The sequence below is a fragment of the Falco naumanni genome, chromosome 6, assembly GCF_017639655.2.
Source record: "Falco naumanni isolate bFalNau1 chromosome 6, bFalNau1.pat, whole genome shotgun sequence".
In the NCBI taxonomy this organism is placed as follows: domain Eukaryota; kingdom Metazoa; phylum Chordata; class Aves; order Falconiformes; family Falconidae; genus Falco; species Falco naumanni.
Genome location: NC_054059.1, coordinates 66,206,879 through 66,230,912, shown reverse-complemented (window position 1 = coordinate 66,230,912; position 24,034 = coordinate 66,206,879). Strand labels below are relative to the sequence as shown.

The window sequence follows — 24,034 nt, the reverse complement described above, 5'->3', positions numbered from 1 at the left end:
AACTCAGGCTTGTTCCACCCCTGAATGCGAGTATTGAGAAGTGGTGCCATGACTTACAGAGATATTCTTTCCTCAGTTGTCTTCCTTAGGTATAATTTTTCCCGCTGTTCTGTGCAAGCTGGCTTCGCTAACATACACTCATCAGATGCACGTGTGGAAATGGTCACTGTTTCATGCAGTCATTAACTTATTTACCCAAGCATGCACACGCACAAGGGAGAAAATTGCCACTTCTTCGCTGGCATCTGCAGGATGCCAAGTCTTCCCTGACTTTTTGCTGCATGGATTCCTCAAGGTGGAGGATGGACTGAGAGCTACTCAAGTCCACAAGCCACCAGAGGTAACCGGTGCACTCACCGGGACACCTCAGCACATGGAGATCGGACATAGGGCTCCACTGGCCCCGGAAAAGTCATCCCCAGCTGCAGTGAGGAGGTGGCTTCGCTTTACAGAGGGTATGTAAACACAAGAAAATCCCTTTTGCGACAGGAGAGAGGGAGCGTTCACAGGATAGTCTTTTCACTGGGTCATGTTTCTGTGCCTTGGATTTTCACATTTGGGAAAAAAGCTTTTTCTTGCCTTGCGTGGAGAAAACTCCCAGCACAAAGCTGTGGTGGTGTTTTTTTTTAATTAACCAGGCCTCTCAGCACCACCCTGCAGCCCTGGCAGGCACCAAGCCCCAGGGCACTCATGAGGTGACGCCAAGATGGCCACCAGGGCAGCTGCCAGGCAGCGTCCTCAGCCCCCAGGTCAGCCATGGCACAGGGAAGGCCAGCACTGCCGTTGCTGTGTGCACAGTGCAGGGCCCTCCAGGGAAGCTGTCTGTGCGGCAGGGGCTTCACAAGGTAGACTGAATACCGCAGAAGAGCTTGTTGGGTCATTTCTACTACCCATGTGGGGAGCAGCCCCAGATGGGCGTCGAGCACAGACGTGTCCAAGGCCAGGAGTGTGGCAGGGCAGCTGAGGAGCTGCACAGTCCCTCAACGGCCTCCATGGTGCCACTGCCTGTCCACCTGCCTGCCCATCTGCCTGCAGGTGGGTGCAGAAAGGGATTTGTGGTGGTGCCACAAAAACACGGATGGTGACCTGCAAAGAAGGAAAGGTGCCTCAGAATTCAGTGGGGATTTAGCAACCCAGAAGAACTAAACCTGACAGGTATTTATGCTGTGAGGGTATCGCCATGCTCACCCCCCTGCACAGGGCTGTCTGCAGCGCCAAGGGATGCCCTGGCTCTTCACTGGCACGTGCACCAAAGCAGGGGAGTGGAGATGACTTCCCAAGCACCCCAAAGCAACAGCAGCTCCTCCTCCCAGGAGAAAATAACTCTATCCTTTCCTTCCTTGTCTCTTTTCCAAGTAAACTGATATGTTGGATTTACCTGATCTTACCCACCTGCTTCCCAATGAGAAACAGATGGAAACAGCACATCTGTATATTCTGTTGCTATATGCATACAACTCTGACAGCTTAAATTTTTCCTTTGCCTGACCTCCTTCACTTTATTTTTTTCTTTTCTTTTGTTCACTGCAGATCTTTCAGCTCCCTACCCAAAGAGCAGAGAAGATGAGCAAGGTAAAGGCAGAAGGAGCAGTGTACTTAAAAATGGCTAGCACAATGGATTTTTCTTGCTGCTAAGACTCCAACAGAAAATACCTGGCAAAAGACTGTGGCACAGCACTGAGAAATGTCACCATGTAATTGTTGTCATAGTCCAGACTGCTGAAGGAGATACAGTGAAAAGGAAACACATGCCAGCTTCTGTAGCAGGACTGGTGACTATTTATACTTCCAAAGCATTACAAGGAGACAGTAAATTTCATTATTATATTAACACCTTCCTTATATGTAGGACCACTCAATAAACAAAATGCTAAATATAATTGTTGTGGTTTAACCTGGCAGGCAACTAGACACCACACAGCCGCTTACTTACTCCCCCCCACTCCCAGTGGGATGGGGGAGAGAACTGGAAAAAAGGTAAAATTCGTGGGATGAGATAAAGACAGTTTAATAGGACAGGAAAGGAAGGGAAAATAATAATAATAATAATAATGATAAATGAATATACAAAACAAGTGATGCACAATGCAATTGCTCACCACCCGCTGACCGATGCCCAGCCAGTCCCTGAGCAGCAGGCTGCCACCCTCTGGCCAACTCCCCCCCCACACTCCCCCAACTCCCCCCCCCCACCTCGGTGTTTTTGTTCAGCATGACATCATATGGTATGGAATATCCCTTTGGCCAGTTGGGGTCAGCTGTCCTGGCTGTGTCCCCTCCCAGCTTCTTGTGCAGCCCAGCCTTCTTTCTCTCTGAAGGGCAGTATGAAAATCTGAAAAGTCCTTGACTTAGTGTAAGCACCGCCCAGCAACAACTAAAACATCAGTGTGTTATCAGCATTATTCTCATCCTAAGTCCAAAACAGCACTATACCAACCACTAGGAAGAAAGTTAACTTTGTTCCAACTGAAGCCAGGGCAATAATGGTAAATGCTAAATGGTAATTATGTTAATAATGATAAATACTAAATGCTAACTAGAATTTCCTACCTTGTTGGAGCTGGACTACTTTTCCACCAAATGATCATGGAAACAGCTTTGATTCAATCTGCAGTGAAAAGCTGGAGTAGGGAGAGAGGTCTCCCCCTGTACTTTTAGAGGATGCATTCTGCTTTCACTTTCAGGGCTGAGATATTTCTGTCCATCACAGAAACCGCAGGAAAGGCTCTGAAGTGACAGAGGACAAACCTCAAGCTGGTACAGGATTGCAAAGCAGCACCAAGCGCAGCCTGGTGGGACAGAGAAGGGCTGATGGTTTGCTCCCTTCTCAGCAACCTGCAGCCCCAACCCATGTGCAGAGGGCAGCTTTGGGTGCCTGCGTTATGTGGAGTTTGGGGCGAGGGGGTAGATAGTCTGTGGTTTTTTTTTCTCTCTTGGCAGAGCCTGGTGCTGTACATGCAAGGGAAAGCCCTGGCCACATTCAGAACAGCCTGTCTCACGTGTGGCTGGAATGTGTGGATGCAGTTTGACCAGCCTTTGCAGTGTTTTTCAGGTGGCTTTGAGTTTATGGGTTAAAGAATTGCAGCTGCTGTAGGGCCAGAGATCTGCCTCACTAGGCAGGGGATGCCCAGGGCCAGGTTTGGGCCCTGCTGCTATTTAATCCTCTCTCTTTGTTTTGGCCTCCAGGCCCTGCTAATGTGGCATGGTCATCTCCTTCCCTGTTGCTCTGAACGATTGCCTAAGGAGGTGGACTTTTCCTTGCCTCCCTGGAAGCAGATTTGGAGTGAAAAATCTATCAGCGTTCCCTGATCCACCAGTTTCTTTGCTTTCTGGGATCTCCCTGAGCAACTCCTCATGCCGCTGGACAGTGTCCCTCAGTGTTAGGCAGGACCAGGCTTGTCCTGATTCGAGGCTTCCTTCTGTGCCATGGATGTGCAGGCCCCGGGGGAGGCAAAGAGCAGCGAGTGTTCGGGATCCCGGTGCTGTCCAGAGCCAGCGCTGCGACACACCCCTGGGCTGCGCTGCCAGCTCCCACCTCACAGGAGAATTTCCAACAGGAGTGGGAGAGCCCGGCAGCTTCCCGGTGAAACCAAAGCTGCCGAGCTGGAAAGGATCCCGCCTCTGGCCGGGGCTGCCCTGCTGCACCCCGGCACCGGCAGCGCCGCCCGGCCGCTCCGGGGCAGCGGGCAGCAGCGGCGGGGCCGGCGGGGCCCCGGGGTTCAGAGCAGCCCGGCGGGCCCTCTGCAATCCCCCGGGGGCCGGGGCGGTGGGTGCCCGCCCGTAGGGCCCGCTGAGGGGGGCAGGAGGAGTGACCCCCACCTGAGGGCGGGCTCCTTGCACGGCCGCGGTGCAACAAGTCCCAGCGCCGGGGAGCGGGCAGCCGGGAGCCGCCGGCCGCGGGGCTGGGATCGGCGGTGCCGGCGGAGCCCCCTGCACGGCAGGGCCGGGCGGCCGAGCGGGCGGCAGGCAGAGGCGACTCCGGCTGCGGGCACCGGGAGACGCGGGGTTTTCCAGGCTGGGGCAGGGCAAAGCGCTGCCCGCTCCTCCCGAGGGCGAGCACAGCGCTCCCGCCGGGTCCCCCGCGCCGCCGTCCGCCTGCGGGAGCCCGCCCGCCCCGGCCCCCGTGCCAGCCTCGGGCTCCCGCGGCAGCAGGGAGGTCCGGCCGCCCGGCGGGTGGGCTGGCTGCCCGGCCCGCCTCGGCTCGCCTCGGCTCGCAGCCCCGGGCCCTCCGGCCGCCGGCACAGGCACTGCCCGGTCCGGGGCAAGGGCAAGGGCAGGGGCGAACCGCAGGCGGGCCCCACCTCGCCACGGGAAAATGCAAAAAGAACGGGATCTTGATCCGTTCTTTCTGCTTTTCTTTTGTCTCCTCTTTTTTCTTTTCTTTTTTTTTCCTCTTTTTTTTTTTTTTTGGGTGGGGGGTGGGGGGTGTCCCTTTTTATGACAGCGAGGGCACAAGGCGAGTGAGGAGGCGGAATCATCTCGGCAGCCGCTGCATTTTGTGTGGAAGCCGCTCGGAGGTTCATTAATATCATTAGCATTTAACCCCCTCCCTGCCCCCTCCCCTTCCCCGCGCAGGGTGACGTCACGCGGCGGCAGGAGTTGGGGGAAAGAAGGGGAAGCTCAGTGGGCAAGGGGCGTCCCTCTCCCCTCCCCGCCGCTGCCTGTCACAGCCTCTGCCGATATTATAGGGGCCGAAGCCTGGAGCTCAAAGCGCAAAGTCAGCCAGTGTAATGAACTTCTGGAAACCTTTCCCTTTTTATACCATTCAGTTTCTGAGAGGCAGAGACAGCCTCCTCTGACGCCTTTTCCCCCCTTCCATTATTTTTCCAGGCTCTGATCTCCCTGCTCGCTGCACCGAGGCGCTCGGCGCAGAGCCCCGAGCCCCATCCTACCTTCTCCTTCGTCTCATTGTTGTTTTGGCTGCTGTGGCTCTCGCTTGCCTTCCAGGAGAGCGGTGGCGAGCCCACTCGCACCCCCCTGCACCCTCCCGGGGTCCCGAGAGCATCTGCTCGCAGAGGGGCAGCGAGCGGCCGCCGACTTCGGGTCATTTCGTTGCTTTTTTTAAAATTCTTTTTCTTTTTCTTTTTGCTCCTATTTTTTTTTCTCCCCCCCCTTGCCGCGTCCCGGCGGTGCGCCCCCGTCCCTCGGAAGGACACCGCTGGGGAGCGGGGCAGCGGCGAGGATGTGCCGGCCCCCGCGGCGGAGCCCGCAGTGAGCGCCCGAGGGAGGCACCTGCCGCGGAGCCGCCGCGCCGGCGGGGGGTGGGGGGTGGGGGGCGCACCGCCTCGCCCCGGAGCCGACACTTCGCCCCGAGTTTAACGACTCCCGGGGGCTTCGAGCATGAGCAAGCCGGCGGGATCAACAAGTGGGTAATAACGCGGCGGAGGCTTCGAGCAGCCTTTCCGAGACCGGCTGCAGCCTGGCCCTGGGGGGCGGGAGGTGGAGGGGAGGAGAGGAAGGGGAGGGGGGGTTGTGGTTTGGGTTTGCAGTCGTCGTCCCCCCCCCCCCCCCAGTGAAAAAAGAGGTGCATATTTCCATCTGGAGTGGCAACGAATATATACGCTCGGAGTTGCCCCGATGGAGTTTGGGGCCGGGGCTTACAAGAAGCTGCTCTCCCGCTGCCCGCTCCGGCTGCCCGCGCCGGGAGCCGGGGCCGGAGCCCGTGGTCAGCGAGCCCCGGGAAAGGCAGCCGCGCCGGCGGCGGGAGGGGGCTCGTCCCGGCGGGGCGCGGGCGGTTGTCTGCGGGTCTCCGGTACTTGGGCGAAGGGAGGCAGGTTTGGGTTTAAAGGGCATCACGAAGTTGAAACGTGCTGCTTTCCTCACTGATTTTATGCAGTCTCCTGCGACATAATAATTTCTTTTTAAGAGTTTGAAACTCTGGTCACACAATTACACGGAATCGCGTAAGCAACTCTATTGAAGGCGGATTTAAATGCAATACTTTGCACACCATTTCCAGTTACAACAAATAATCCTGCAACGAGGAAAGCAGAAACAACTTAAAAGTCACATTTTTCTTAATCCTAAATCCATGCACCTCATAACTGGGGAATTTAAAGCATGACTAACCGCTCGTACAGAATGGCTCAATCCGTATAATCCCAATGGGACTTTCGGAGTTTGTAATATGGATGGAGTCAGTAACGAAGGGGGGGAAAAATACCCAATCCAATTTGATGTCTGACAAGTGATGGATCGGACAGTTATTTCCTCTGCGCTCCGGCGGGCTCCCGGGGTTGCGGAGCGGCCGAAAAATAGGGAGGCAGAGCCGGGAGGGATCCAACGGCGGTACCTGCCACCGGCCGCTCCCCGCCAGCACCGCGGCCTTCTCCCTGCCGCTGCCCTCCGTCCTTTTGACCCGGGTCCTCCTTTTGTCCGAGGGGGCCGGGAAGCCGGGGGGGGGCGCGGCGGCGGGGCCGGGGGGCCAGGCGGGGGCCGCGGCGCGGGAGTCGCGCGTGGGGGATGCGGGGCACGCGAGATGCCCGCGGGGGCCCGGGGCTGCGGCCGAGCTGCCGCCGCTTCGGCGTGGGTCGGTCTGCCTTCGTCCCCCGTGGGGCCGAGCGCGGCGATTTTCCCCGTCAGCCCCACGAGGGGAAAAAGCCAGCAGCGGCGGGCCCGCGGTCGAGGTACTAACGGCGGTGGGGAAGGCGGCAGCGGCAAAAAAAAGCTGCGGCGGCCGGGGCTGCGTCCCGCCGGCTGCGCTGCCCGAACTGCCCGGTAAGAGCGAGGGGAGCCGGAGCGGGATCGGGCCCGTGGGCAGCCGCGCCGGGACGTTGTCGGGGCTCCTGGCAGATTTCTGAGTGTTGGGGAAGGCGCAGGAAGGGCCGGGGAGCCTCGTCGCCGAAGGACGGCGGAGCTTCTGCCGGAGACATTTTGCGGAGGAGAAAACCCGCAAGGCTGGACCGCGCCTCCGGCAGCAGGGCGCTGGGCGACCCCCGGCCACCGCCGCCGCTTTCGCGGCTGAGTCCGACCCGCCCAGACCCCCTGGGACTGCCGGAAAGGGACTCCCAAGCCCGACCCGGCCAGGCACCGCAGGCACACGCGGGGACCGCTCCGGGCCGGGGCCCGAGCCCAGCCGCCCTCGGCGGCGCGTGCAAAAGCCGGACCCGCTGTCCCGGGGCCTGGGCGCCCGTCCCGGGGGTCCCGGGGGCCTCCCGGGCAAGGAGGCTCCGGCCTGGGTTTTCTGCCCGCCGGTGGACGTCTAGCGATGTCAGCTGCGATCTCTGCCTGGGTGGTAACAAGACCCCATCCCGCCGTCCCCCGAGCCCAGACTAACTTCTTTCAACAGCCTCTGATGGTAATTACAGTAATCGGGGCTGCCATATATCCTTTAAGCAATTATGACACACAAAAAAAGCCCCCGAGGACCCCCTGTCGTGGGATGTTCAAAACGGTTTCCCAGCTGAACAGAAATCCCATTTTCTTAGCGCTAAACTTCTGAGACGAAGCGGTACCTCGGGGAACCGGAGCTCTTTTAAACAGAGTTAATCAGTTATCTCATGACCCCGTGTCAAGCTTACATTTTTCTCTTCCCACCCCCCCGCTCTGCTTCTTCTCCCTCTACTTATTTCATATTTTGCACTGCACGACAGCCTCCGCGGGGCGGCGACGGGGGGGCTTGGGGGGCGGGGGGGGAGCAGAGGGCGACCCGGATTGCGGGCGGGCGGCGAGACGGGGGGCTCCAGCCGCGCCCTCTGCCGTGGCCCCCCTCCCCTCCGGGAGCCTCGTCGGGGGCCGCGGAGCCGGTCGGACGGGCCGCGCCGCTCCGACGGCTGGGAAGGCGGCTGGTGGCTTTGGCGAGGCGCTCCAGGTGTTTGGGTTTTATACGGACTATGCGGAGGTGTAAAGAATATACGGAACATATGTTTACATGCATGGTGTGGATACAAGCATATACAGTGCATAGGATTTTTTAAAAACCTTTCCCAAACTTAAAACCCGTCTGGGGAAAACTGTTCTGTAGAACGAGCCCAAGTTTCTCCCCTCGCCGCCGCCCGCTCTCAGCGCCGCCGAGGCCGAGCCGGCTGTCCCGCTCCGCAGGCCGGCCGGGGGAGCGGGGAGCCCCGGGAAGAGGGGACCCCGCGGCTGCCCGGTGCCACGGGCGGCGACCTCACGGCGGGCCCGGGGGCGCGACCGCGGTGGGTGCCGCTGCCGAGGGAAGGGGGAGCGGGGGGTTCCCGGCGCTACGCCGGGGTGCGCGGGAGCAGCGCAGCCGAGCCGCGCTCCGCACCGGGATGCGCCACCGCTGCACGTACCGCTCCAGTGTCTCCCCCCACCCCCAGCCTGCCCCTCCTCCTCCTCCTTTGTGTGCGTGCGTGTGGACCCTCTCGCTCCCCGTGGATGCTGAAGGCTGGAGAGGGAAGTCGAGCGCTTTCCCCCGTTGGCATTGTGCGATATCCGAATTCCCATGCTACACTTTTTGACGGGTCACTGGTGCCCCAATAGGCAGGTGGCAAGGAGGGCTTGTAATTACACACTCCCAGAAACCGTGCCTTGGCCTCGGCCCTCCTCACGGGCGCCTACCTGCAGTTCCAAAGCCGCGGCTTGGTCGCAGGCAGTGGGGCGGGGGGGCTTCCTTTAGCTGCGCTCCTTATTAATTGCGTAAAAGTTTTCTATTCTTTAACTGCTCTCCCTCTCTCCCCACCTTCCCTCCCTCCGCCACCCCTCCCTCTCACAGTCCCTAACCTAATCCCCGTCCCTCTCGCCGTGTTGTGTATAGCAGCTGTCGGGTTTCATTTAGGGGAGAAGCTGGCAGCTTGTGCTCATTGGAGGCAGTCAAACGAGTTTCAATGGGCAAAATCATTAAGTTAACACTTTATCTAATGTCCCTATTGTCTGCCAGCAGGCATTGTCTTAAAGCCTTAGCGTAGACACGTCTGAAAGTATCTCGGACTCCTAAATTCTCTAGGGAGCAAGAGGAGCCCCTGCGGCCTGTTTCCACACACACCCCCGCCCCCCCAAACCGCACGCTGCCGCCTTCCCCCTTCCAGCCCTCACCCCCACCCCCCCACAGCCGGGGTGCTCTCTCTGAGCTGCTTCCGAACAAAGATAGCGGCCCTGGGCGCTCTCCCTTGGAGTTTGGAGACCAAGGTTTGGTGAGAGGGACTGAATCGCCAGTTTAAGTTGTGGTAGGAAGGAAGATGGCTGTTTGAGGCCAAGGAAAAAAAAAGGAGAAAAGAGAAGAAAAGGGAAGAAAAAAAAATAAAAAAGAGAAGAGAAGAGAAGAAAAGGAAAGAAAAGAAAAGGAAAGGAAAGAAAAAAGAAAAGAAAAGAAAAGAAAAGAAAAGAAAAGAAAAGAAAAGAAAAGAAAAGAAAAGAAAAGAAAAGAAAAGAGAAAAAAGAAAAGAAAAAAGAAAAGAAGAAAAAAGAAGAGAAAATAAGAGAAAAGAAGAAAATAAAATAAAATAAAAAAGAAAAGAAGAGAAGAGAAAATAAGAGAAAAGAAGAAAAGAAAAGAAAAAATAAAAGGAAAGAAAAGAAAAAAAAGATAGAAGAAAGAGAAAAGAGATAAAAGTAAAGATAAAAGAAGTGAAAAGAAAAGAAAAAAAAGTAAAAAAAGTAGGAGGGGAGAAAAGAAAAAGAAAAAAGAGAAGAGAGAGGCCGGATAAAAAGCAGAAGCTGAGCGAAGTTTTGGCGGGTTTCTTGAGCCGGGCTGCAACAGTCCCTGTACGAGTTTTTACATCACCCTCAGAGCATTTGCAGTTCTAGTCCAAGCCGGTGCGGAAGCAGCGCCCGGCGGAGCGGGGGCTGCGGGAGAGGCGGCGGAGCGCGCGGGGGAGCGGGGCAGCGCGCGGGGGAGCGGGGCAGAGCTGCCCGCCCGCCAGCCCCGCCACCGGCCCGCCCGCCGCCCGCAGCCGCGTCCGCGCACAAAGGGCCAGGCGAAAAGTTTTGCTGCAGGTTTTGGGGTGAAGGAAACGGCACGCCTCTTCTGTAGCGGGAACCAGCCCCCTTTCCCTGGGGTTGCTAGAGGGGAGACAAGGTCGCTCGGTTTCCCGGTCATTTTATTTTGTTTTGTTTTATTCTGTGCCTCGATCTCCTGACTCTCTCCTGCCCAAGGGAAGCGCCGTCGGCAGTTTGCCGAGCGCCAGAAAGCGAGGGAAACACACACCCCCCCCGCCCCCCGCCCCCATCCCCACTTCTAGCAGGCAAGCCTGCTGCTCTCGCTGCTGTAATCTTCCCTCCCAAAATGGGTCTTGGCGATTATAGAAGATCCAAATAAACGTAGCGGGGCATGAATAATGCTCATTGTAGAAAACTGACACTTGCTCAAGGAAAAGAAAGTTGGCTATAAAATCACTTCATTATTTGCTTGTACTGAGGCTCTGAGGCTAATCCCTCCGGAGGTCAGATTGCTGAGCGCTCGCTCTCTCCCTCTCTCCCTTCTCTGCTTTCAGGTCGCATTTTAGACATCCCTTGCAAAGTGTGTGGGGACCGCAGCTCCGGGAAACACTATGGGGTTTACGCCTGCGACGGGTGCTCGGGATTTTTCAAGCGGAGTATCAGGAGGAATAGGACCTACGTTTGCAAATCGGGAAATCAGGTACCAGCCGCAGCGCAGTCCGCTCACCGCCTGCACCCCTCACCCTGCACCCCCCCATGGCCCCGTGTTGCCCCCGCGCAGCCAGCAGGAACACCCGCAGCGGTGAGATCCAGCTGCCACGCAGCTCCTCGCCCCGACCCAGGGGGTCCCGGGCCGCCTCTTCCCGGCACATCCCCGCACCCCGGGCCGTGCGGCCGCAGCCCACCAGGGAGGGTGCGCAAGGAGGGTGCGGGGACAACGGCGAGGGGAGGCGTGCAGCCAGCTCACCGGCTGGTCACGCGAGGAAAGAGGGGCAGCCCCCCGGTGAGCCGGACTCCGCAGGCGGTCGATGGACGACGGACACGAGTCCCCCCCGGCGGGTCGCGCCCGCGCCCAGGCGGAGCCAGCTCCGCGCCTTCCCCTTCCCGCTCCGGCCGGGCTCACTCCCACCCCCGGTCGGTCCCGCAGGGATGCGGGGCCGGGGGCGCGGCGGGGGGGCACGGGGCACAGGGGCGCCCCGAGGGGGCGGCGCCGCCGTCGCTGTCTCGGGTGCTGAAGGCGGCCCGGCCCGCCCCGCCGCGGGGCCAAGCACCCCGGCACGGCACGGCGCGGCGCGGACCCCCGGCACGACCCCCCCGGCACGGTCGGAGCGGCCCCCCCCGTGCCCCCCGGCGCCGCGGGGAGGGCTCCAGGGCCGGCGGGGTGAGCGCGCTGCGACCCCCAGCCCAACGACTGGCTGCCTTGCAGGGAGGCTGCCCGGTGGACAAGACGCACAGGAACCAGTGCCGGGCCTGCCGGCTGAAGAAGTGCTTGGAGGTCAACATGAACAAAGACGGTACCCGCTCCCCCTCTCCCGGCGCCGGGGTGGTGGGGCAGCAGGAGTGAGCCAGGACTCACTCTGAACTGGGGAGCAGTGCGTCACTGCAGGGTCTACCCCCCCTCCCCGGGCCTCTGATGACCCCCCATCCCGCAGCAGACTTGCCCATTTCTCTCCAGATAACATCACAGGTGGGAGGCGTGGGGGTCACCCCCAAAAATTGCGGGGAGGGAGGGAAGCCCAGCCGAGCACATGGGGTACTTGGTGTGGGACCCCGTGGTGACCCCCTCACCTTTCCTTGGTGCCCTGCAGCAGTGCAGCACGAGCGGGGCCCCCGGACATCGACGATACGGAAGCAAGTGGCCCTCTACTTCCGCGGGCACAAAGAGGAGAGCGGTGGTGCCCCCCACTTCCCCGCCACCGCCCTGCCGGCACCTGCCTTCTTCACTGCTGTCTCCCAGCTGGAGCCCCACAGCCTGGAGCTGGCCGCTGTCACCGGCACACCCGAGAGGCAGGCTCTGGTGGGCCTAGCACAGCCCACCCCGAAGGTCAGCCACTACCCCGGCCACCAGACCTTGCCACTGGGGTGCCTGCAACCCACCAGCTCCCTCTTGCCTCTGGGGTTGACATGGCAAAGAGCGAGGCTTGAGGCCTTGTGGGTTGTGGTGGGAACTCTTTTGTTATGTCCCTAAAAGCTCTGAAGATAGGAGGTGCAAGGGGCAAGAGGCCCTCTGCAGAAGGGGTACGCAGAAGGACTGACTGGTAACCTGCTCTGTACAAACCCTGTCCCTCGTACATTCTTACACCCTCATGGCTGCAGAAGGGCTCCTCCTGTCTGGAGCCCATCCACAAGTCAGTTTTAAACCTTGTTTCATGAGGAATGCAATCACTGAGTTTTCTTCAGCAAAGTGCCCATCACCCATAGTGGTGTAGTCCAGGAAGTACTATAGCTGTGCTGACCAAAGCCTGCAGTTTGTCCACACAGACACAAACGAGTCTAAGCTGGCTCCGTGCTTCTTGGCTGTGACATTTCCTAGGCAGCCCAGTGGAAGCACTGCTGTGGCCTCCACTGCACAGGAATTAGCCATAAGGTGTTGTTTTTTTCCATTAAGCCATTTGCAGTGGCATTTTGTATATTTACAGCATCTAGAAAAATCATAGAAGAGATGGCTTAAATCGTTCTGCATTTTTAGAATTGGTAGCTTGGCAGAATCCATCATGAGCGTGATCATAACGTATAGTTTTATATTGCAGTTTTGGAAAATACTTAATCAGAAATTATTTGGCAAGAAAACATCACACATGCTTGAAAATGTAACTCCATTCCAACCCTACACCACCTTTAGGTAGTTATGCTTAGCTCTACGCATCTGCTTACAGTGAGTTGCAGTCAGGGAGCTAGGTGAAGGTTAAAGCTAAGTGAGTACTTACTCCTTTGCCGAGCAAGGCTGGTGCACTAAATCAGCTTCTGAAGCACAGGTTACAAACCACAAATTCTTAATCACATTGGTATTCTTTAAACTCTGCTACCAGAGGTGTGCTATTGCGTAACACGGCAAAGGGTGACACCACATCTTGGTAATTTTTTCCCCCTGATGTAATAAGTTCATTCTTCCTTCTGCCTCCTCCAGGCACTGTTTCTGTAGTACAGTTCATCTATACGGATGAGCAGCAGAGAGCAGTTGGAGCGAGCCCACTGAAAGCAATGCCCTCTGCTTGCAGAACAAGAGAGTGACACTCTGTGCTGGGCACGAACGTGGTGCACTGAATGGCAGCTGTTAGGGAACAGGAAGACGAGGCTGCCTTGGTGACATTGTGTGAAGTTGTTTTATTTTCTTTTTGACATTAGTACCCACATGAAGTCAATGGTACCCCTATGTATCTCTACGAAGTGGCCACCGAATCCGTCTGTGAGTCAGCAGCCAGACTTCTGTTCATGAGCATCAAGTGGGCCAAGAGTGTCCCAGCCTTCTCCACCTTGTCCTTACAAGACCAGGTAAGGCACCTGCAGCGGGAGTGGCATTGGCCTGGCTTGCCTGTTAAAGACAGCTCAGAGCTCAGGCTGCGTCCTGAACCTTCAGCCCTAGACCTTTAAATCCATAATGGACTTCAGCAGTTCTGAAATTCAGGGCAAAGTTTCGGTCTGTTCCTGAAAAACAGGCAGTGATTTAGAAACTGCTTTCCTCCAACTTTTATTTCACGAACAAAGTGAAAACTGTCCTCTCCTCACATGGCCAACATTTTTTCCTTATTCATGTTGGCTTCAGTGAATTTGCAATTACACCAATATGGTGGAGGCAAAATTTGGCCTGCCCGCAGTATTTTTCACCATTAATTAGAATCTTTCCTAATTTGTCTTGTTTTCCTCTATGACAGTTTGCCTTTGCCTCAAGAAAATCATATGTGAACCATACAAGCTTAAGCAATTTCTTAATGACTTGATTCTTGATGAGGACCCTGTGTGCTTTGTATAATGCACTGATTTTTTAAAAAAGTAATCAGATAATTATAAAATGGAAGGGGAAACCTACACATAGCTCCAATCATAAAAGACATCTAATACTTTGATATGATTGAGCTAATTTCCCAAAATGGTAACTAGAAAGGTTGTGCCTTAGATGTTACATAGCAGTCATCAGAGGAACTAGTTCCTTTCCGTGGATGCATGTTGCAAGTGCTGCAGTTGATATGCAAGTACTTATTTTGAACTGAAAGAAAAAAGCTTCTCAGGAAACCAGCAGTGTTTTCTACCTAAAGGTAAATCATGATGGTCACAATGTGATATGAAGCTAAGGTACATTGAAATGTTCCTTCTCTAGAACCAGACCCATGTTTTGAAATTCTTGTCATGAAAATAGTCAAGGGGACGCTGCTCAGCTCTGGCTGCAGTACTGCTGTGTAGCGAGCATGCGAGCAATGAGGCAGGGCCCGCGAGGTTACACATGCCGTTAGGAAGACAGCAGTCCCAGTGTGGCATGCTGCTCTCTAACATTGTCTTCTGCTGCCACTGCTCCTGCGGAGCACTAGGTCTGTCATACCAAGGAACCAAAGAAACAGGCCCCAAATATCAGGGATAAGCATCAAGTGTGCTGCTTCAGCAGCAGCCTCAGTACACAGAAAGTGGCTGGTCCATCTCTCCACCAGTGATGTGCACAGGAGGCTCTTTAGGCAAAGGCTTTATTAGACATAATACAGATGCATTTCCCACAAGGTCATCTCTGTTAGAGTGAAGAGGAGGGAGCAACAGGATCTGGGAGCAAGGGAAGTCTCCACCACACATGACCAAGCATGCCTCAAACAGCAAAGCCTGCTTATCTACCATAGATACCAGAGTGTTCCTGTTATATTTAAATAATGAACCACTTCTTTCACTTTCATATCAGGGACTAGAGTAAGTGAATTAAATATTAAAATCCCAGCCTTTCCTTAACATCACCTTGACTTGCTGTACCTCACTGCAAGCCAACTTCCTCAAAACTCAGAGCTGCTCAGCTCTAAAGTTTTGACCTGAGCCTTTTTCTGTATGATTCCCCTGCCACATTCAGGAAAGCTGGAGAAGAAACAACTCTGATATTAATCACCTTATTTAATGAATAATCAGACAGTTGATTTTTATACTAGTGCCATTGCATTATTTAATTTTACAATGGCCCAGCTGTAAATGTCTGCCTTTCTCCATTTGTACCCCTGACATCTGCCTGAGGAGAGTCTAAAACCTTTTCTTGGATTTTGCTTTTGTTTGTGCTCTTCTGAAAAGGCAAGCACATTGTGATTTCAGGGCTCTGTGACAGTTTCATGTTGAAGGCAAGGAAATAAGTAGAAACCAATCTGCTGACAAAACACAGGTTGTCATTGCCCTCAGTAGAACAGAGGCTGTGTCCCTTCCCCAGCTCCATACAGCTAATCCCATTGTGGATTGGAAAGCCACACAACAAAAATGCCATGCCTAAAGTTTAGCTGGCCTGCACACCTGCCCAGCTTGTCCATAAAACAGGTTGCCCCAATGCAGGTCACCAACAAAAGGTCGTACTTACAGGAAGGAGTTGATTAAGAAGCAAAACCTAGTCCTTCAGAAAGCCTGGTATTTATTGATTCTTTGGAGAAGGAGGGCTGAGTATGACTTCAGCAAGAGTTATTTTAATTGGTGGTTTTACAGACTTATGCATACACATGAAGAAAGCTTCAGCTATTGGTATAGTATCTTATTTCTAAAGTCTTCTGACTTTAAAGACTTAGGGGGAAAGAACATATGAAATTGATATCTTCCAGGAACCACCCTTCATTACCATTGTATCTGCATGAATGAATGACAAAAAAAGTTTTACAAAAGCAAATGAAAGGCTGGTGGATCATTTCCTATGTCATACAGAAACCTGTGCATCCATCAGGCAGGATTATCCAGAGGAGGGGCTGGGTTTGCAGGCTGCAGCAGTTAGGAGACTTACGAGCAGGTTCAGCTGCTCTCAGAACAGAGCTGAGATGAGCACTGAACCCTAGTACCCCATCCCCGCTCCCAGTCTGGGCAGCTTCCAGTACTGTAAAATCCAACATAATTATTTCAAACAGTAATTGTATGCAGGGACAGAAATACTTTCCTGTCACAATTTCCTTAGTCAGGTTATGTAGAAGTTCTGCAAAGCACATAGCACAAAAAGGCACAAAATGGGCGTAAGCCTGCAGTGGCAAGCTGGGAGCAGGAACTCTGAGAGCTCTTCGTCCCATTCTGATCGGAATAAGGTGGTTTAAAACTCATAATACTGTTAAGAGCACACAGATAAAAAATCCACTTTTACTGCATGCTTTCTGTATCATAGAATCATACAGTCATAGAAAAGGTTGGAAAAGGCTTTTAAGATCATTGGGTCCAACCATTAACCTAGCACTGCCAAGTCCACCGCTAAACCATGTCCCCAAGTGCTGCATCTACACATCTTTCAAGTACCTCCAGGGATGGTGACTCCACCACTTCCCTGGGCAGCCTGTTCCAATGCTTGATAATCCTTGCAGTAAAGATTTTTTTCCTAATAACTATTACTTTCACATATCTGTTTCCAAGGAAATAATCATTCATTTGGTACAACATATTTTTTTATATTGTTCTTCCTTACAGAGTCTTTATAGACTTAAAATACCCTCCTTCCCATTTTTCTAAGAAGTTAAGCTGCTGATACTTCCAGGGATCATAGAAATAGTAATGCTTGTGGTTTGGATTATTTTGCTGCATGAGTTTTGGGCAATGAGTTTTCACTGCATGGAGCCACCAGATGACGCCTCCTGAGTCCACTACAGTTCTCACCCCTCCAAATCTCTCCCACCTTATTAAGAAACATGAGTTCCCAGCAATGTGTGTGCACCACAGCATGTCCTTTAGGCCATGAGCTTCAGCTGAACTGGGGGCCAAGAACCCATAGATGCCCTCAAGACTAAACTTGTTGCCAGTCTGCATTACCAGGAGTCTTGTCTCCTCTTCAGATGCACCAGTGCCTCTCCACGGAAATCAAAGGCATTGCCTCCAAAGAGGGAACACCACAGCCACTGTACAACAAGGCAACGTAGGGAAATTGCAGAGAACTAGCAATGCTGTCAGTGCAGGTGCTTGGATTCTCAGTTCTCTGAAACAGCTCTTAGTGCCTGGAGTTTTTGAGTGATTTCAAGCAAAAAAGCAGGAAAACAGGTGATACTGAGGAACGGTGGGAGCGTCCAGATGCTGTGTGCTTGAAAGAGCTAAAAACTTGCTTAGTAAGGAAGGGGTTAAAGATACATATGTGCTCTAAAGCACTGCTCCTTACAGAGTGATGTCATTTCAGGGCGTTGTCCAGGCTTTTCTTCACAAATCCTGCCTTCCCGGGGGAAAGGAGGATAATCCCTAGAGAGCAACAGGAGAACACTGTCCAACTTGTCCTAGGACAGCTATTTGTGCCGAGGGAGAGGAGCAGAGAGCCCATGCTGTGCTGAGAAACACAGGCGAGCGTTCATGTTGCGAGCAAGCTCTCTGGGCAGTTCTCACTCTCTCCTCCCTTTTGGTACACACCATGGTGCACAGTGAGCCAACCCGCAGTGTTTTTCTACAATGCAGAGACTTATTTCTAGACACCTTCTCAAAAAGCTGAGAGGAGAGCTAACGAATTCTGTGGGGAAAACACCATGACAGGCATTTAAAGTAGTTTTTAAAATAACAGAAATTTACATATTTAAATTGTTTATAAATCTATAAATTATACACTATGTTATATTGTACATCTATTGTATGACAGCTGATGCTTTTGGAAGATGCTTGGAGAGAACTGTTTGTTCTAGGAATAGCACAATGGGCCATTCCAGTTGATGCTAACACTCTACTGGCTGTATCTGGTAAGAATTGCACAATTTAATGACTTTGTTACAAAAATTACCATAAAAATACATTACTGAAAAAAGAACAACATGTAAAGAATAACAAATTCCTACTGAACAATAGAGCATACCTGTCATTTATAAATCTATATTTAAATGCAAATAATGTTGTTTTGTTGTATTCATGACTGCTTGCATTGTCATTTAAATGCAAATTACTGTGTTTGTTATCATCCAAGAGAAGATTTTATATTAACTTTCATACAATATAGTCAGTTTACATGGAACCAGATAGACAAGTGTGACAATAGAGTGGATATTGATACAGAGGATTTTGTCAGATATCAATATAAAATAAAGCAAATGCCTTTAATATTATTTATTTAATCTGTTTCTGTTTTAGGCATGAACGGTGACAATACAGATTCTCAGAAGCTGAATAAAATTATTTCGGAAATACAGGCTTTACAGGAGGTTGTGGCTAGATTTAGACAACTTCGGCTAGATGCTACCGAATTTGCCTGTCTCAAATGCATTGTCACTTTTAAAGCTGGTAAGCAGAAATAATCTCTTGCTTGTCTGGTCTGATAACTATGAAGCTACTGTAGAGCAGAAATATGCTTTAAACCATAAGACATAGTTTTATACCATCCAACAGGTTTCGTGGTATTGAATTCCAATAGCCAGTGTTACATTTTGAAAGGCTGACAGTGGCGTGCTGGGGAACTAATGGGAACGTTTAATTTCCATTGATAGCATTAGCTGAACTGTTCTGACCCCCCAAGAGCCAAGCTGAACTAGTTACTGATCTGCTTTCCAGTGCCTACACACAGTGGTTCCGAACTGAGGAGTTTCCGAAATGCTGCTGCTATAGCAGCCCTTCAAGATGAAGCCCAGCTCACTCTGAACAGCTACATTCACACCAGGTGAGTGGTGGCTTCTCTCAATACTTCTCGCAGGTGTAGGGGTAAAACCCTGCTCTCACTGTAGTGAGGGTGAAGTTTCCACCGACTGAAATGGGGACTGGGCTATTACAGCAAGTATACATCAGCTGTCAGCCTGCTGGGATTTGGCATTCCCTGATGAAACAGAATCATAGAATCATAGAAAATGTTGGAAAAGATCCTTAAAATCATCAGGTTCAACCATTAACCTAACATGGCCAAGTCCACCACTAAACCATGTCCCTGAGTGCCACATTCACGTGTCTTTTAAATACCTCCAGGGACGGTGATTCCACCACCTCCCCAGGCAGCCTGTTCCAATGCCTGACAACCCCTTCAGCAAAGAAATTTTTCTTAACATCCAATCTAAACCTCCCCTGGTGCAAATTCAGGCCACTTCCTCTCATCTGATCACTTACTACTTAGGAGAAGAGACCAACACCCAGCTTGCTACAACCTTCTTTCAGGCGGTTGTAGAGAGCAGTAAGGCCTCCTCCCTTCAGCCTCCTTTTTTTCCAGGCTAAACAGCCCCAGTTCCCTCAGCTGCTCCTCATAAGACTCGTTTTCTAGACCCTTCACCAGCTTCGTTGCCCTTCTCTGGACACACTCCAGCACCTCAATTTATTCAGACAAATGGAAAAGGGCTAAAAGGAGAGATCTTCCCCTGGGAAGTGACAAGTGCTGTGGGACAGAAGGCTAAATTTTCTTCTACATTTTATTCAATTAAATACCACTAACAGTGATGCTCAAACATCACATCTCACAGCAGTATGACAGCTTGTCACCCAAGATCTCGAATCCCTATGCCATTTCCCCGATTGTGCAGACACAGAAATTGGGACACAAGGAAGGTAAATGTCTCTTCCAAAATGCTACCCTGAGTCTGTCCTCGGGTTGAAATGAAAACCCCAGAACTTGTGAATCCCATTTTGGTGCCACAGCAGCGTGACAAGAATCATTATTTGGGAAGAAAATGTTCCCCCTTGTCTCATTTAGGATAAGTCCCATGGGACACAGGAATCTTAAAAGCTGCTGTAAAAGTTGTAGCTTTCATCCCACAAAGTATACAAAGGTAAGCCCAGGAACACACAAACTGTACTATGCAAAGTACAATCCCACGGTCTAGAACAGCTGGCTGTGAACGGATCAGTAGCCTCCTCCTACGGACCACTTCAGAGTGGTGGGACTGGGGAGAATTCTGAAGAGTCCCCCTAAAACCTTCTGCAAGAGCTGCTCTAGTCAGTTCAGGACTTCTGGGGAAAGCTGTGACAGGTCTTGTGAAGTCCATGTCGAAGTTCTTTAGATAACAGGGTATTTACTACAGGTCAAGATCTTCCCTGAACTGCATCAACAACATAGATGTTGTATGAGGGCCAAGTCAGAGCAGATCCTGTCTCTGTATTGCTACTGCTCTGAGGGAATAAACAAAGGAGCTAATCAAAACTCAGAGACATTGGTTTATATTCTGCTAACCTCCACTAAGACAGTTTTCCTTGGGGTCAACTTTCATGCTCACATGAGTACAAAACACAGGGTTTTAGCACAGGTAGCACCCATCTATACAATTTGTTGAATATCGATCTTTTCTATAAAGTAAAAGACTTTCTTCAAAAAAAAACTTAAAAACTTCAATAATGGTTTGTTGTTTTTTTCCCCTCTTTGTCTCCCAGGTATCCCACGCAACCCTGTCGTTTTGGAAAACTTTTATTGCTTTTACCAGCTTTACGTTCGATTAGTCCGTCCACAATAGAAGAAGTGTTTTTCAAAAAGACCATTGGGAATGTACCAATTACAAGACTGCTTTCAGATATGTACAAATCCAGTGACATATAAATTACCTTAAAATAAACAATCAGGATGGACAGTTTGAGAAGAACTTTTATCTACGGAGAATAAGCCTCAACTAACAAAATCTACAGGAAGCATAAGCCTGGGAATGTTTAGCCTTTAAACCCATTGACAAAAAAATACCCCGGTAGATATGATTCTGCTGCTCTGAACAGAGTGATTTAGATCATGGAGAGAATGCTTTGTTCTACAGAAAAAGTGAAAGTGGTTGGAATTTGGCTGCTATTCCTGTTACTACAGGATGGAGGCAATTCAGATGCCAGTCATAGTTAACAAAGACTCTGCTATTCTCTCATTTAACTGGCAGATCTGAGACAAAATGTGAAAGAAGGTACTTTAGTTTGTTCAGTATTTGGAACTGGGTGACCAAACTTGGCTTCTGTTGTAACACGAGAGGCAGTGGCCTTCAGAATTGTTTTGAAAGTAGCCTATGTTGGGAAAATGTTTTTAATATGATAGGCAACATTTAAGACCAGGTTACCAAAACATTGCTTCTGCTATAATACATCATGAAGTGGCCTTCAGAACTGATTAAAAAGTAGCTTATGACGGCAGCTCCATTCTTCCTGCAAAATGAACTGGTGATCTTTGATGTGGATGTCACCACAATTTGTTCATTTAACATCTCAAAGACAGAAGAGCTTTATACACATCCTCCTCGACCTTCCCTCCTTCCTCTTCCACACACACAGACACACGTTCACACACACACCTGAAAAGACACAAGTCAAGAAAGGAAGACTAAAACAGCAAAACCAAATACAATGGAGATGACTGCTTCAGTGTCCTGCTGGCTGTCCCGATGGCACAGTGCTGAAACCAAAGGCAACGGTGGCCAAACTCTTTGTCAGTGAGATGTGCAGAGAAGTGAAATGACTATAAAAAAAAAAAAAATCAATGGAAGGAATTTTATTTCAAAGAAATAAAGGTTGTTGACTGATACAATGCTAACAATTTCCAAAAGTCTCCAATGCCTTTTTAGAAAACTCCAGGTTCTAATTTTGAAGCCTTGTTTGCCTACACCCTCTCACATACAAAAAACGTTATAAGCTGCTTATTTGATGTATGAAAAATGTAGAAAAAACATTTAAAGATAGCTGCTGTACTTTTCAAAATTTGATTTGTTATTAGGAACTAGCACTGAGAAAAATCAGCACTTGGACTATCATAGAATGAGTAAAACTTTTCCTGTACAAAGTGGATTAACTGATTTGTGAAGTTAAAAAGTTGTACTCATTGTATTTACAAAGAATAAAAATATATTGAATTTAAATTACTTTCCACTTTTCTTTTAATGCTTGTCCTTCTACTTCTGAATTACTTTCTTCCACTGTACCCTACCTACCAGGGTACAGATATATTATTCTCTAATAAAATGGATTGCTTTGGATGCTGTGGAGTCTCCATCATCAGAGGTATCAAAAACAGGTTAGACAAACATTAAAGGAACAGCTTAGGTGATCCTGCCTTGGGTCAAAGGAACCTTAAGGTCCTGCATAGAGCTGTTTCATGCAATTCAAATATACACCTGCTGCAAGGTTCCCTTCTCCAGGAGCTGACACAAGTGCTTTTTCTAGGACACAATACTAAACAGATCAGAGGTCTAACCTAGTATAAGTCTCTGTTTTGTGTTTTTACAGTTTTTAATATTGGTGGATTGTGCAGCTAACAAAGGGTGATGAGTATAAAACCACTGCTTCAATTAAAAAGATTCTGAGGTTTTATTAAGGTGTCCAATTGTGTAATCACACCGAAGAAAGAGGTAAGCAACTCCCAATGCACAGAACAAGTTGGCAACAGGACAAGGGAAATATAACACATTGTTCATATGGCAGTGAGTGACCAAAGAGCCGTGCACGCTAAAATGACAGGTGGAAATGTGCAGCGTACATCAATGGTTCACTGGTTTTCAGTGTCAAGGAATACAGATCACAAGTGAAATCCTAGCTCCACTGGCTCCAAGCACAAAAATCAGATGCATTTCAGAGGTCGAAGTTTTCACCTCAACTCTCTTCCATTTGCACAGTCTGCTAGGTCTCACATTCTATCCTTTCCAAGACAGCCAGACCATAAAGTATACAAGACCAGTCTTCTGATGAGCCAGCTGTGACAAAGCACGGACTACAGCGCTTCACAACATCTATTAAAACTAAAACCAGCATGGAGCACCTGAGAGTGCATTTACCACAGGGCACAGCACATTCTTAGAAAGAAGCCAACAAACACCTTATGAAGTGTTCTTCCTGCACCTGTGATAACCTGCAATCATTTTCTGCTCTCTACACTAAAAACAACTGCACAGGGCAGAAAAATCAATTGTGGTTCTCCACTCTGTGACAATTCAGTTTACGAGCTACACCCAGTGCTGTGCCGAACCCCATGCCAGAACACTCGTTTCAGTAAGATTCATGCTGCTGTCCTGGAGCAGCAATAAACATGAACTGCATCCACGCTGCGAGGCAGCTGGACTCTGCAGCGTGCTGTAGTCTCAGTCCCCAGATCACCCAGGCCAGAAGATGCAACAGAGTGTATTGGCTTCCTCGCAGCTGCAAAGCAGGCAGGGCAATAGGTGCACGCCCATATCTCATCCTTTTACCTGCAGGACCTAGCCCAGCTGCAGAGCGGACTCATGAGCTGGGAACAATGCCCGGCTCCCCGTGGTTTAGGCACGGCTAATCTCAGATCATGTCTTCCTCCCAGTACTGCAGATTGCACAGGAACAGAACCAATTACACTAGACTAGAATCAAGGTCTCTAGATGGCCTTCAAGAAATTAAGGTGAGGTGAAATTCCAGAGTCCGGTGCAGCTGTCCTGTCAACCTCAGAGGTTAACACTCCAAAGTCTTCACTTTGGAAACAGAAATACTTCCACATCAAGCATGCAGCTTTTCCCTCTTCAACTTAGTATTTATTTTCCACAGCAAATGATACAGATTGTGTCATCATATTGTAGGGATAAGATGGGACATTGATTTCTGGAGGTAGCTTCTCAGAAAAGAACATTTGAGAAAAGAAAAATAATACATTACTATGTATCTAAACCCAAATAATAAAACTTCACATACATTTAGCCCTTCTTCCCCATTTCTAAGAGTAAGTCAACTTTTAAGTGTGATTTAACAAGCACAGGGAATTTTAGATTTTACATTAATGAAAACTTATTGAAAAAGCTAGACTGTGTTGAAAGCGAGACAGCTCTGGGTTGCAAGTGGGCTCTGTCAGTTTTGGTCCCTGGTTTCATGAAAAGGACTGATGATAGAATCACAGATGATCTTGATTTGGAAAGGACCCATAAGGATCATTGAGCCCAATTCTCTGCTCCACACAAGACTACTTAACACCAAATCAAACATCAGCACACTCCCTGCCATCCTTAGGCTCAGGTGCTTTGGCCTACACCTGTCAGTTTGCACTGGGAGTGGGCCAAAGGGGTTCCACTTTATACTGGGACAGGGCCCAGTCTGTACTGGGAGAAGCCAGGAGATCCAGTTTGTACTGGGATATAGCTTGGAGAGATTCAGCACAGTCTTTACTAAGTATGAAGGAGAAAGAGCAACTATTTGAGCATCTAAC

General features: G+C 50.8%; 1 protein-coding gene across 1 annotated transcript; it reads left to right on the top strand.

Moving 5' to 3' along the window:
- Positions 1 to 4,609: 4,609 nt before the first annotated feature.
- NR2E1 (nuclear receptor subfamily 2 group E member 1) lies at positions 4,610 to 23,622 on the top strand. Its single transcript, XM_040597887.1, has 9 exons — positions 4,610 to 5,365; positions 10,395 to 10,540; positions 11,267 to 11,354; positions 11,649 to 11,884; positions 13,186 to 13,332; positions 17,591 to 17,687; positions 18,073 to 18,222; positions 18,490 to 18,595; positions 20,284 to 23,622. Exons 1-9 carry the CDS (start codon positions 5,341 to 5,343, stop codon positions 20,444 to 20,446), a joined length of 1,158 nt encoding a protein of 385 aa, XP_040453821.1. The 5' UTR covers positions 4,610 to 5,340; the 3' UTR covers positions 20,447 to 23,622.
- The last annotated feature ends 412 nt before the right edge of the window (positions 23,623 to 24,034 follow it).

Excerpts from the sequence above, each read along its gene's own strand:
- NR2E1 (XM_040597887.1), top strand. The coding sequence starts at position 5,341 with ATGAGCAAGCCGGCGGGATCAACAA. Across the intron at positions 10,541-11,266 it reads TTTGCAAATCGGGAAATCAG|GGAGGCTGCCCGGTGGACAA; the intron begins GTACCAGCCGCA and ends GCTGCCTTGCAG. Across the intron at positions 11,885-13,185 it reads TAGCACAGCCCACCCCGAAG|TACCCACATGAAGTCAATGG; the intron begins GTCAGCCACTAC and ends TTTTGACATTAG.